The 14,624-nt window shown below is 44.3% G+C and overlaps 1 protein-coding gene across 1 annotated transcript in view; it reads right to left on the bottom strand.

Moving 5' to 3' along the window:
* Positions 1 to 6,502: 6,502 nt before the first annotated feature.
* The window catches only part of TMEM68 (transmembrane protein 68), a 102,837-nt gene continuing 94,715 nt past the window's right edge, over positions 6,503 to 14,624 (bottom strand). The window contains exon 8 of the mRNA XM_085605609.1: positions 6,503 to 8,477. Within this exon, the coding sequence (XP_085461735.1) occupies positions 8,373 to 8,477 (105 nt within the window). The 3' untranslated portion in view covers positions 6,503 to 8,372. The remainder of the gene's footprint in view (positions 8,478 to 14,624) is intronic.

The following is a 14,624-nucleotide window of genomic DNA, read 5'->3' as shown; positions in this document are numbered from 1 at the left end:
AGCCCTGTGCTGACTCACCCGGTCTCCGGGAATTCCCCAGCCCCGGTCACTCAAACTCCAGACAAGGAATACACAGCCTAGCAGAGGCAGGTTTGGATGGTTAGACAAGAAAATACCTACTTTTTAAAAGTGGTATTTTCAAACACAGAATGTTAAAACCAACTTCACTAAAATATGTATTTTATCATTCTGAGTTCAGGCATACTAAATTAGAATTTCTACCATGTTCCCTGAGTCCGTTAGGATTATAAGATGTAATAATCAAACTGCCCATTCTGGCCTATGGAGAACAGGTAGCCTTACAATAGTGAAAAACGAAAATGGCTGTAATTCACTATTAGAACATGCCAAACACACCAGGGCATGTCCTACCTTATCTTTACAATACACCCTGCCCTTGGACCATAGGGCTGTCTGATATGAAGAGAAGGGAAGGTTTAGGGACTGGCAAGTGGGTGCACTTGCCCAGTCAGCATGACAGTACCAGACTGCACGCAGGCTCTGCAATGGCAGGCCTAGACACACTTTTACAGGCTGCTTCTGTGGGTGGCACAACCAGTGCTGTAAGCCCACCAGCAGCATTTGGATGTACAAGCCCTGGGCACTCCTGGTGCACTGTACTAGGGTCTGACAGGTAAACCAAACCAACCAATCATGGAATCATCAATTCATACATCAATTTACAATAGGGAGAGCATATGCACTATAGCACTGATTAGCAGTGGTAAAGTGCCCGGAGTCATTAAACAGCCAACAACAGGTCAGAAAAAATAAAGAAGGAAGGCAAAAAGTTCTGGGATGACCCTGCAAAAAGGGCCAAGTCCAACAGTCTGCAATAAGGGTTAGGAGCTGGGTTGTCGCCCGGGGATGAGGCCGGCAGGAGTCTCCTGACCTGTCAAGCTGTGGATCCAAAATAACATTAAAATCTACCCCACACACCACCGCCCCTGTCACAAGCACATGCACAAGTCTCCAGATCCCAGTGAAGAAATCCGGATCAGCAACATTTGGACCATACATAGACACGAGTCTAAGTGGGCGCCCCTCCAATGAACCTGCCACCGTCACAAATCTCCCGTTTATCACATTTAGCCATCTGTATGCACCAGTACAGTCCCTTTCCTATAATGGCAATCCCCCTCGCATAATTAGAGTAACACGCCACATACTCCTCTCCAATCCATCTCACCAGCAGCACGGAGTAGTATGCTTTGGTCAAGTGAAGTAAGCAAATATCTGCGCCATGTAGCCACAAGTAGGTCAAAACCAGGCTTGCCTTGCGCCTGTCATTTAAGCAGCGTATATGCCAGGTGGTAAATTTCAGAGGGGGCCACTAGGACAGCTTTCGCGCTTGGTGAAATTGGTGAAATTATGTCCCTGTAAAGCAAGCTCCATGAAGACCTCTCAACCATGTTGAAACCTTATAATCCAGCCAACAGGAATAGAAGAGCAAGTAAAAAAGACAAATATCAATGAGGAACTTCCCAACAGCCTCCCCTCACCCACAACAGCCCCCCCCAATCAGGCTGAATGTAAACCAGCCAAAAGCCCATAAGGCTAGTGAAGTATAACAATAAGGGAAGAATCCTGAGGGGGGACTCCAGTCGCCCAGCACTTCCCAGCCAAAAAAGACTGGGTGACCGGAACAGGTAAAAATGTCACAGCCAACGAGCAGAAGCCAATCAGAAGCACCCCACTTAAGGACGCATCTTGGATATTAGTTAGGTAAGTACCTTAAGGAGTATCTCCCTCCATATCCTTTTGGTGGAGCATGACACGCCCCATTATCATTTGTGTGGCTGGTTTCATTATTGCCCGTGTTATGAATCGATTCAGTCTTGGATGGGAGCAAACCCTTTACAAACTTTGAAGCCGCCTTTGAGTCAGTGAAATATACAGTCTTACCAGCGTTGAAAATGCGCAGCTTTGCAGGATAAAGCAGTGAGTACTTGGCCTCTGGTTTTTTTTTAGGATATGATTCACAGGGATGAACTATTGCCGCGCAGCTTTAACAGGAAGCGTAAAGTTTGGGTAAAAGGATATAGTGTTCCCTTGATAGGGTATGGAGTGCCGCTCTCTGGCAAGCCTGACGATTGGGTCCCTATCTCTATAATTCAGGAGCGAAGCTCTGATTGGGCGTGAAGGGGCGCCAGGAGGCGACCTTAGCCCCAGCAATCTATGTGCCTTCTCGACTATACACACTGTTGACAGTGACTCCCCAAAAAGAGACCGCAGCATCTCCTCCACATAGTCCTCAAATCGCTGCATAGCCGTAGACTCTGAAATCCCCATAATTCTGATGTTATTTCTCCTCGATCTGGCCTCCAAATATTCATTTTTATTGCAAACGAGTTACGGTATTCTCTCCATGTGAAGCAGCTTTTCTCTTGTGGTATTGTCATCATCTTCCACTGTGGATGTGCGTTGGTCCAATTGACCAATTTGCTCATGCTGAGTTGAGAACTTCTCCTTAAGGCGATCCAGTCTGTCAGTCAGAGTCTATTTTGTTGTCAGTGGCTGTGAGGGAGAGTTTGAGGTCTCTAAACATGGCCAGTATGTTAGGTTCTGATGAAGTATCTCCTCCCGGCACAGAGTTGGAGTGCAACTCTTCCCTCATAATCTCAGTTCCCCATGGGGGCCTACGCTGCTCGAAGGGCAACTTAAGACTGTCTGGCATCCATTTTACCCATGTTGGTACAGTGTAGGAGTGCCAACCAGATGACAACCAGCCACCCACAGGATCAAGGCACGAGCAGGGGGCTTAAAACCGCACTGGCCCTTTGGGGGTGTGGGGGTGAGTGTAGCCCAGGCCCAGTTTGGGGGAGCTCTCCTCACACCTCAGCTGACCCTTGCCCCAGCTAGCAGGCACTCCAGAGCATCCCCCGTCCACCACTCAGTACCAGGCTTCCTCTCAGGATGCAGTCGTTCGGGTTTCTACTGCCCTCCAACGCCACTCTGCTCCCACAACGGTTCCTCTCCGGGCCAGGGTCTACACCCACAGTGGATCACATTCAGGGCCCAGGGGGGTAGGCGGGTCACACCTTCTGGGCCCCCACAACACACAGCGGTAGTCCCTGCAGAGCTGCACCATCACCCGTGCACTGCAAGGCCCTACAGGCAACCAAGCTCTTTGCTCTGCCCTCTAGCAAGTCTGGTCACGGCTACTACCGCACCAGCGGCAACTCCCCCCTGGCACAGTACCTGCAGCAATCCGTCATGGAGCACGCACACGCCACTCCTAGGTGTCACTCAGCAAGTCACCAGCCGTTGCAGTGAGCTCCGCCATCTACTGCAGCCACCTCTGTCACATCTAGCGGCGCTGTGTTTTCCCCAGTGCCCTGCAGGCCCTTGCAAGCGGTTCAGCTCCCACCTGTATCGGGCCACAGGCAGCGACTCTTAAGACATTGGTCGCCCCGTCATGCGGGCTCCACTAACTCTGCAACTGGCCTCGTCCGGCTTTGCTGCAATAGTGGCAGCCTCTCCTCTGCTCTTCTGAAGGCCGCAGATAAACATTGAATAGACGTCCTGGCCCACAGAGCTTCACCAGGTGGCAGCCATCTTGCGGCCGGGCTCTCTGGCACCCCCTTATATTCTAATATTAAATGACTCGAACATTTCTATACTTCAGCCTCGGATTCCAATTCGAAGAACTTGTTCGCACTAAACGAAAGTTTAATAAAATACCTACAGATAATGCATATCCATATTACTATGTAGCAGTGCCCGTTATTATGGAGGGCATAATAAAGTAGGAAACTCATGGCTAATTATTTGAAGATTCAGAAACAGTGCACTTCTATTGAATCTATTCAATCATCTGACAGGAAGCATTTATTCCAAAATAAAGATATTTTAGAGGAGTTTATGAAATTTTATAAAACCTTGGGTACTTCAGAATCCCCAGCACATTCTTCTCTCATTGAGGCTTGTCTCAAATATATTTCTCCACCTGCCCATGATAATCTCAATTTCACACCCCTTGAAAGGGACATATCAATATCAGAAACTCTCCAAGCGCTAAACTCACTTAAAGGCAAAATTGTAGGACCAGGTGGTTTTACGGTGGAGTTTTATTTACATTTTATCAAATATACTACTTCCTAAAATGTTGCAACATTTTCAATTTCTCTATCATTCTGGTACATGGGGGGGGGGGTAACTTTTCTGGAAGCAACAATTAGTCTTATTCACAAAGATGGCTGTGATCCATCGCAGATTAAAAAGTATTGACTGGTCTCCCTCGTAAATGTCGATTATAAACTTTTCTCCAAGCTACATGCACTTTGGCTTGAACTTTTATTGCCCAAATTGATAGGTATATTTAGTAAAGGAGTAGATCACTCAGAATCGAAAGCTGACACAGTATTTCCTGGGCACCTGAAATGTTGAGACTAGGACGGGTGGAACAGGAGTTATGGCACCTCTTAATCCACACAATGAGATACCAACTCAAAGGGGAACAAACCATTTAAACTGCGACCAATAGGGATAATAATTACATTGATTTTTACTTAACCTCATTATTGAATTGGTAGATTTTCATAAAAATAACTTAAAATAAGCATCAAGCCTACGAAAATGCCTGAAATTATGGACCTGATTGTTCCATCAGGCTCTCATGGCCTGTACTCTGACATATTATACAGCCACGATACCCAGAGAGACTCCCATGTTAAAGCGTTAAGCATAAAGGACAAGGTGCTGAACTGTTACACAGTAACACTGACCTACTGTTCACATGAGGGGACATTTCACAAAACAGAATGTGAAATTACAGACTGTCTGAAAAACACAGACCTTCAATAACAGCAATTCCATTCAATAACTTTGACAATGTTAGTCCATAAAAGGGATGCTTTCTACTGTTTGTCTGCATATGACTTTTTTTAATGTTTTTTTTTTTAAGACTATAAATAACCCTGCAATAAATGGAAATTCATCATACATGTAACAATTACCCAGGGTATTAATAAATCTAACTGGTGATTGAAATGCATTTAGCATTATATATTTACTTGGGTTATACTTTAAACCACCTCCAGTGCAACAAACATTTGTTTGACCAAGCTAACCACAAGGTGATCTTGGAGACCCAACTTTCCAACTCTTGCCTACCAAGCACCCAATATCCTAGTTTATTTTCAACACTAAAAATCTCACCCCAGGTACCCAGTATCAATATTTAAATAGAACCCTTGTAGTTTAGCCTTTACATGGTTAGGTAATCCCTTCAATCCTTTGTTCCTGGATATTCAAAGAGTTGTGACAGGCTGAAAATATATTCTTGAAAATGTGTAGCTTGTGGTGTCTTAATAGAATAGAAGCAGCACTTGGACTGCAAGGTGTTTTGTGAGGCTTGATCAGAAATGTATCAATGGAATAACCAGAAAAATACACCAAAAGAAATATTTTAAAAACAAGAGAACAAAGGGGCTGTCTAGATGAATTAGTTAAATTAAGACTTTTAGTAGTGAGTCCTTGAGTTAATGTGTCAGTAAGGCCGTACAGAAGGTAAGCAGTGTAGACAAAAGACTACTTTTGTTAAGGATTTCCATAGTGCCAGAGAACACCTAGTTTGCATTTTTAGATTTAGAGGTATTTGGAATTTCTAGTAACAAATATTACCCTCCTAACTGAGCAAATTCAACCTCATATGTTGAGTTTTACATGCAGGAGGTTGAGGGAAGTGTGTACACCCTTCTGTATGTGACCCTGAACAACTTGAATTAAATTAGGGCCTCCAGGAGTACGAAATGAAAATCAATAAGAAGGATTTGATAAAATGTATTTATGGTGTTACAAGATTTGCCTCTGAACTTATAACTCTTGACTAGAAGCCCTGCAAGGAGTGCATTTTCTCCATGCAGATACAGGAATACAAGAACTAGTGACTGAATGACTCGGTAGAGGCCTGCAGTAGGGATTCTGATTTATTTTCTAACATTACTGGGCTCAAATATGTGGATGATTTCTTTTGGGGAGGGCTTATGTAATCAAATTAGAACCACAGTTTAAGCCTAAAATTTGGGAGATGAATTAGGGTGGGTGTACTATCCATTGGCTTAGAAAATACAGCAAGGCCTGTACAGCATTAGAAATTCAGTTTTGCTTAAATTAAGTCAATGTGGCAGACATCGTGCAGATGGCAATTCGACGTTGAGTAGAGAAGTCTTCCAGAAAAGCTGGGTACGTCAGCTCAAAATTATTTATTTTATTATTTAAACGTTATTTACCTCAAAAGAGACCAGCGTGCATCGATTGTCTCCTCAGAGGAAGCGCTTAACTTACGAAACTGGATGAAGAGCTACAGGTGATGTGGCATTAGTACGCCATGAAATTCAGGGAGTAAGAGGGGGTTTACATTCTGAGAACGTGCTCTTGTAGATTGAATTCATATTAGCTGTGCCTCAATTGAATGTCCCTAAGAACTGTGTTCACAGTAGGACAAAACGCACATATGGCAGCTAACATACAATCGTTAAAAACTGAAAACTTTATCATCTTGGTGCAATATCCTTTATTTCCCTGCAGGATAATACATTTCATTCATTATAAATATGATTTTCAACAAAACAAACCAAAACATAACCAACATACGTATGCTACTCAATATGTGGGCTGCCAAAGGCACAAATGGAGGCATAAACATCAATAATTCGATACCTAGACATACGCCCATGCTCTAGCCTCGTCTAACAGGTTTTTACAAGGAAGTCTCCAAAAATACACATCTGAACATGATCATATGTCTGTTTCTAAACATGTATGTTTACACCGCAACGCATTTTTGACCTTGCTTTAGCCACCCTTCATTTAAGTGAAAACGTAAGCAGCTTCTAATGCCGCTTGCCTGGTCACTCACCATAAAGCGTGCACCAGCTGCCCTGAGACATCCATTCTTAACCACACACCTGAGAACTCTGTTTCAGAACATATGTTGGGAGGTTGCTCCTGCCCAGGTGTCCAGTCGCCTTCTTCCTATAATGCCTTGAATTAACCAGCATGTAGGTGAAAACAGTGACCCTACATTTAGCCAGTCGACTATTTGGAATGCAACACTGCAGATCAAAATCTTGAAAACATCATTAAATATCATCAGGTTAATTTCGGATACAGGTTCAATTGTGAAGAATCGAGTTTCATGCAGAACTTAACACAAAGATAAACGAAAACAATAGATACTCTAATATATATATATATATATAATTTTTTTACCATCTCCAATTGGGAATGAGGTTGATCTTGAGAAAAGATTTACTCTGCAATTGCTACAATACATTGCGGTTTTAGATACTGGATTTACAATGCATGTGATTTCACTGCTTTTTTTCAATCTATACAGAATATTTACAACAGATGCTGAGAAACAGAACAGCAAACATCCAAGTTAAGCTGATCCAATGGTGCTTTTTGGCTGTAGCGAAACCTCAAGAAAGCCTTGTGAAGTCTCCTTAGCTCACTGGAAACAGGGTCCGTGTTGCTCTCTGATAACTATTGAATGAAAGCTACAGCGGATCATGTGAAAACCGGGTATTTCCTAACAAAATCGTTGTTCCTTGGTTTATTTGCTGAAATCGATATTTTTAGTAGTTCATTGTACTGCATCAGCAGAGTGTCTTTCAATCGTGATGTTCATTTAATGCATGCTGGATGTCCAAAGATTTATCAGTATCGCTTAACTTCGGCTGAAGGACTCATTGTACTTTCTTTTGAAGCAATGTTACTATAAAGAAACCTCTTCCTAGTTTTACAAAATAGTGTGAACAAAAAAGGGAGCTACATGCCAGAGGCAATGTAAAAAACTGGAGGTTGTTCCCAAAAGAGCTAGCGTTTCCGAACAAGTCCCAATAATCGAGCATGCGATATTACACAACAGGGAGCACGGTGCATTTTTCGACAACTGGACATAAATTCCCTTGCCACGGCTCGCAATTCCACTTGCCCCCTTTTGGTAAAATTAAATGATCTTTTTTGAAAAAGGCAAACTGGAATGCAGAACCCTGATACAACCCTTCCCCCCCTTGTCAGCACGAGGCATTCGAGAAGGCAGGAACAAATCCTGTAATAACAGGCAAGCGATATTTAGTCACACTCTTTCTCGCAAAAACACACCTACACAATGTCACTGTGAAAACAGCTGTGTTGGAAAGTCGGCCCCTCTCTGTGAGGCATACAATAACACGTGCGCAGCAACTTCGCAAACCGACACGGCTTCCTGAAAATACTCTTCAAAGCCGGGGTCCGGCTGCAGATAGCGATACACACCACAAGATGGCCACAATCACACAACACTTGTGTAGGGTTTCAGAAATCGCAGACTCTTTGCAGTAGAAGAATCGAACTGTGGAGTTTCATTCTGCGGAACCGTCTCCTTAGTCTTCCTTTCCCCGCCGATGGAAGCGCTCCAAGAGCGCGCGAAAAATGTTACCGGGGATTCTTTGGTGCCTTTCAATTAAAGACTCGATTGCACACTTGGCCTGAAAGAAAAACATGGCCTCTATAAGATGAATGCTCACGCATCTATCTGAAGCAATGAAAAACAAGCACTGGCATAACCAAAATGGTTGAGGACAAAAATACATTTACAGAAGCCTGCTACAGTGCAAAACAATTGGGGGAAAAAGGATTGCTTTATATAGGCAATGCATGGATGAAAAGGAATTAAAGAATACATTACTTACCTTCAGTAACATTCTTTCTCGTAAACACTGCATGCCCACAGATTTCTTTCACCTCCGAAATTGTAGGCATGGAGATATGGATAGATATAGATTTAAATATGCAATCCCTGCACGCTGATTATAGTTACAGCAAGACTTTTCGCGCCCTTAGACGTAGAGCACCTGTAGTAGGACTGCCTGAAGAATCCAATATGATGCTCATGACCCACTGCTCCTTACTGTAGTCAGTATAAAAACTAGGGGCTCTTTTGTGATTTAGCCGGTGAAGCCTCTCCTCGACCTTGGCAAGGATTTGGCAAAGAGAAGAAAGAAGGGATTGGAAACTTTAGAGCCAAAAGATGCCAGAGTTCAAAGTACCAACTTGTCCGAGTAGAAGGTAGTCCTCAGAGGCTGCACAGACAGTGCCTGCATTTCAATGACAGCACCTACAGTTCACCAACAAGAGAAGTAATTGCAATAAGATGGTTATAGAGACTGCAACCTCAAAGAACACACACACATATATATTATCTACTGGCGGTCGCCAGTAGATAGTTATAGTTAGGACCGTGTTTCCATAGGAAATCTCAAAATTCTAATTTTGAATAACTTTGGCGCCGGTTGACAAATCCTCGCTAAATTTTCAAAACTAATGGGGCGCTCCGCTCAGCTCCTACCCTGAAAGTCTCAGGGTGATTCGTCAAGCGGGGGCCGAGAAAAAAGGGGGTTCCCAAAACGCGTTTTCCCCATGCATTTTCCCATAGGACCTTTAGTCGAAGGTACAGCCCGAACGGCTGAACAGAATTACTTGAAATTTGGCAAAGAGGTACTCCTCAGTTCAGGGATATGCCTTTTGCATATATGGAGTCAATCTGTTCAGTAGTTCCTGAGAAAATTGCAGTTAACGTACATAAATATCTATAGCCGCGCACCGTGCGCGCACCCTAACGTGCGCAAGCGTAATTCTGATTGGTGGTTACATGTCAGTCAACGTTCGAATCGGTCGAAATCAGGAAGTGTTGGCCGCCATTTTGTTTGTTTTGAGTGCGAGAGTGAAAAAGGAAGGTGGCGAACGTGAAAAGGGGGCAGGGTAGAGAGTTCCTGACCCCCTAGCCTTTGTCAGGGGGTCCCTGAAGGACCACGAAGGCAGAAAAAAACATTTCAATTTTTTTAAAAAAAAATCGCGGGGTGCGTGCACGGTGCGCACACCGTGCGCGCACGGTGAAAAACCATAATTTTTTTTTTTAATACGTAGTTTATTGTAAAATAAATATATAAAAAATATAATAATAAATACATAACTTGGCATTTTAAAAACCGTACAAATTCACTGAAAAAACCATAGGTTTCACACATGTTATAGTTAGGTGGACATTTCACTCGTAAAAAACCAATGAAATTCCCCCGTTATAGTTAGTTCAGATAACTATAACTCGCGCTACCGCCACTCTATCAAAAGGATGATGTCATCAGTGACGTCATGAGTGATGCCACTGACCATGTCATGAGTAATGTAATATGTGACGTCATGAGCAGTGGATTGCGGGCGCGCGAGTTATAGTTATCTTAACTAACTATAACGGGGGAATTTCATTGGTTTTTTACGAGTGAAATGTCCACCTAACTATAACATGTGTGAAACCTATGGTTTTTTTAAGTGAAATATATATATATATATATATATATATATATATATATATATATATATATATATATACATACACACACACACACACACACACACATATACATAGGCTCAAAACGCACACATCAAAACGTAAGGCCCAAGTTGAGGACCCGCTGCGGCTGTATGTGGATCTTAGAATTACTGAAGAGGTTGTTGTAACTGGTATTGGTATGTCCATTGTTTTGAAAAGTTTAGTCTCTATTTTTGAATGTGTGTATCAAAGGTTATATTAGGGGGAGAGGAGGTCTGCCACTCTATCACAAGGATGATGTCATCAGTGATGTCATTTGAGATGTCATCAGTGATGTCATGAGTGATGTCACTGACCATGTCATGAGTGATGTAATATGTGACGTCATCAGCAGTGCATTGCGGGCGCGCGCGTTATAGTTAGCTGAACTAACTATAACGGGGGAATTTCAATGCTTTTGTACAAGTGAAAAGTCCAGCTAACTATAACACCCCTGAAACCTATGGTTTTTTCAGTGAAATATATATATATGTTGAACGACTTTATCTCATATATATATATATATATATTCACTTAAAAAACCATAGGTTTCACACATGTTATAGTTAGCTGGGCATTTCACTCGTGAAAAACCATTGAAATTTCCACGTTCTAGTTAGTGCAGGCAACTATAACTCACGCGACCGCAATCCTCTGCTGATGACGTCAGATATTACATCACTGATGACATATGTGTTTTTCTGAAAAAAAAATATTTGTAATATATGTATAGCTAAAAATTAATGGAAGAAGACATGGGTAAATAAGTGTCTAAATACAGTATTAGCATCAACAGAGGATTGCGGTCGCGTGAGTTATAGTTGCCTGCACTAACTATAACGTGGAAATTTCAATGGTTTTTCACGAGTGAAATGCCCAGCTAACTATAACATGTGTGAAACCTATGGTTTTTTAAGTGAATTTGCAAGGTTTTTTAAATGCTAATTCCTAACTATAACGTGTGTGAAACCTATGGTTTTTTTCAGTGAATTTGTACGGTTTTTTAAATGCTAATTTATGTATTTATTTATTTTTTTAAAGTTTTTTCACCGTGCGCGTACTGTGCGCGCACGGTGCGCTTCGCGCACCGCACGCCCACGTTACGTAGTTCGCGGAATTTTTCCGTTTCTACCGTGCGCGTACGCTACGCGCACTCCGCGATTTTTCGTAAAAAAAATTAAAATACATTTTTGCCCTTGGGGGTCCTTCTGGGACCACCTGACCAAGGCTAGGGGGTCAGGAACTGTTCAGCCTGCCCCCTTTTCACGTTATCCACCTTTGTTTTTCACCCCCTCAGACTGCGAGAGACAAAATGGCGGCCGACACTTCCTGGTTTCGACCGATTCGAATGTTTACTAAGATCTAACAACCAATCAGAATCGCGCTCGCGCACGGCAGCGTGCGCGTACGGTAAGCTTACGGTACGCGCCTATAGATATATATATTGATTTAAATGCTATTTTCTCAGGAAATACTGAACAGATTTACACCAGACCTGCAAAAGGCACATCCCTGACCTGAGGACTACCTCTCTGCCAAATTTCAAGTAATTCTGTTCAGCCGTTCGGGCTGCAGCTTGGACTAAAGGTCCTATAGAAAAATGCATGGGGAAAACGCGTTTTGGAACCCCCCCTTTTTCTCAGCCCCCGCTTGACGAATCCCCCCCCGAGACTTTCAGGGAAGGAGCGGAGCAGAGCGCCCCACCTATTTTGAGAATTTCGCGAGGATTCGTCAATCGGCGCCAAAGTTATTCAAAATAGAATATTGCGGATTTCCTATGGAAACACGGTCCTAACTATAACTATCTACTGGCGACCGCCAGTAGATAATGAATATGTATATGTATATATATATATATATATATATATATATATATATATATATATATATATATATATATATATATATATTCAGGCTACACTTAAACATGGTGTGTGTTTAAATACATTTGAAAATGATCTCATTGGAGAGGTGCACATTCACAACAAGTGACGAAGGACTAGATGCCTCTTTCCCTGGCTGCCATGTCTGCGTTTCCTAAATTAGATGGAAACAGATCGTTTTTACTCTAAAAGAGTCTCAGTCTTTCATAGATGATTTTTGAAAAGCAAAGTGCAGTTACACTCACATGGTGCATGGCTCAGCCAGCCCTTCGAAATTAATCCGATCGTGGTGCCCCCAAAAGTAAGTGCCGTGATGTTGTTCAAGTCCCTCGCCTGCCAAATTGAAGAAAGATTTAGCATCCTGCAGGTTTCCATATGTATTACTTCAGTACTGTCGAGCAATTTGAGATATTGCCATCCTCCCCAGGGGTTTATCGGACCAGTGGCGATCCGGCTGGGCAACCTCCCTGAATCTTCGCGCCCGATCAGGCAGTTAAACGCCTGGTTTCTCCAGGAAAAGGAATTCAGTGACCAAGTGGGCGATAAGCTTCGCCAGTACTTCACCATCAGGGCTCGGTTCCCTCTCCTGGCACCCTGTGGGAGGCTGGTAAGGCAACCATCCGGGGCTTCGCCAAGGGCCAGCTCAAACTCCAGCGTACAAAGCAGGACTCACGCTCCTGGAGGCCCAGGCTGTTATACTTGAGGCCCACCCTCCGGAGGAGAGAACTGAAGCCCAAGATAGGAGACTAGCGTATCTGAGGGACGAGAATAAGCAGGCCTCCCTGGAAGCCGCCAAGTTATTGTGGAGGTACTCTGTGGTGCGAGTGTACGGATGGGGAGATTAAAATGGGAAACTCCTCCACCATCTGGCCACGTATCCCATGGCCAATCATATCATTCCCGAGGTGCTTGATTCGAATGGAGTGATCCAGCGAGCCCCAGTGGTGGTAGCCCACTGTTTTGCCACATACTACGCCAGTCTTTACTCTGCGCAGCCTCCCAGTCTCTCACTCCCGAAACTCCTTCGGCACAAACGGTTCCCTCTTCCGCGACTCAGCGAATCTGAGACGGATGCGCTAGACGCCCCGGTCACTCCAGAGGAGATCAACTATGCCATTTCACGCATGGCTGCCGGTAAGACACCAGGACCAGACAGACTCCCACAGGAGTTCTATGCGTCCTACCGAGACATGCTGGTCCCCCACCTCTTAGAAGTCTATCAGGAGGCGGTTCAACATGGCTCATTCCGCACCGAGATGGACACGGCCACCATCGTGGTGATCCCCAAGTCTCAGCCTCCCTCGAAGCATTGCCCCGACTACCGCCCCATTTCTCTTATAAATTAGGAGCTCAAAATATTTGCCTCTGTCTTAGCCAACCGGATGAGACCGTAGCTGTCGCGTCCTTTTCCCATCGGGAGAGGCACTCCATCGCCCCTCCTCTTCGCTTTGGCGATGGAACCCTTCGCCAGTCTTGTCCGAGCTGACAAACTCATCACGGAATGGCAGTGGCTGGACTCAGAGGATAAGATCGCCCTCTACGCAGACTACGTTCTGCTATTTTTAGCAGACCCAGGCCCAGTAGGGACTCCGGTGTCTTCGGGCCCTGAGCCTTTTCGAACAAACCTCCGGTCTTCGATTGAACTTTGCTAAATCTGTCCTGGTCCCCCTACACCTCTCGAGGGAGTGCTTTGATTGGCAGTCGTCGATACCTCTTCAGCGACAGTCCTTTAAATACCTGGGGATCTGGGTCGCCGACCTCACCTGGTCACTCAATGTCACCCCGCTTGTGAAAAAGGTTCGTACGGCCTTCCTCAAATTGCAGGCACTGCGATTGAACCCAATGTGCAGAAAAGCTCTATTCAAAATGATGGTTCTGCCCAGATTCCTTTACTTGCTCCAGAACTCGGACCTCTCCTTCTCACGATCGTGGTTCCGTGAAATGGATAGCTTGGCCACTAAGTTCTTTTGGGGAGGTCGAAGGCCTCGGCTGGCCCTCGCCCAGTTCCGGATCCCACCCTTCGATGGTGGACTGGGGATGACAAATCTGTACCTCTACTACTACCTCACTTTGCATGACTGGTACTGTACACCCTGGGCCTGCATAGCATTCAGGGGATGCTGTATGGGAACGCCATTTCCCAAACTACGCCTGAGGTCACGCGTGGGGTGCTTTTGGCCTGGTGGGCTTCTCTGCGCCATACATACTGGTCGGATAAATTGACCCAATATACCCCATTGTGGAGGGGGACATGGCTCCGAGAGGTCGCCAACCTCTCTGGTTTTAGGGCATGGGATATCATTGGAATTTCACAACTGGGAGATGTCTGGGGTGGGAACAACATACGCGCCTTTCAAGACTTGAAGACCCAATACTCCCTTCAC

Source organism: Triturus cristatus, chromosome 5_1 (genome assembly GCF_964204655.1).
Source record: "Triturus cristatus chromosome 5_1, aTriCri1.1, whole genome shotgun sequence".
Taxonomy (NCBI): Eukaryota; Metazoa; Chordata; class Amphibia; order Caudata; family Salamandridae; genus Triturus; species Triturus cristatus.
Note: the sequence above shows the minus strand (reverse complement) of the source record. Positions and strands in the feature narration are given on the sequence as shown.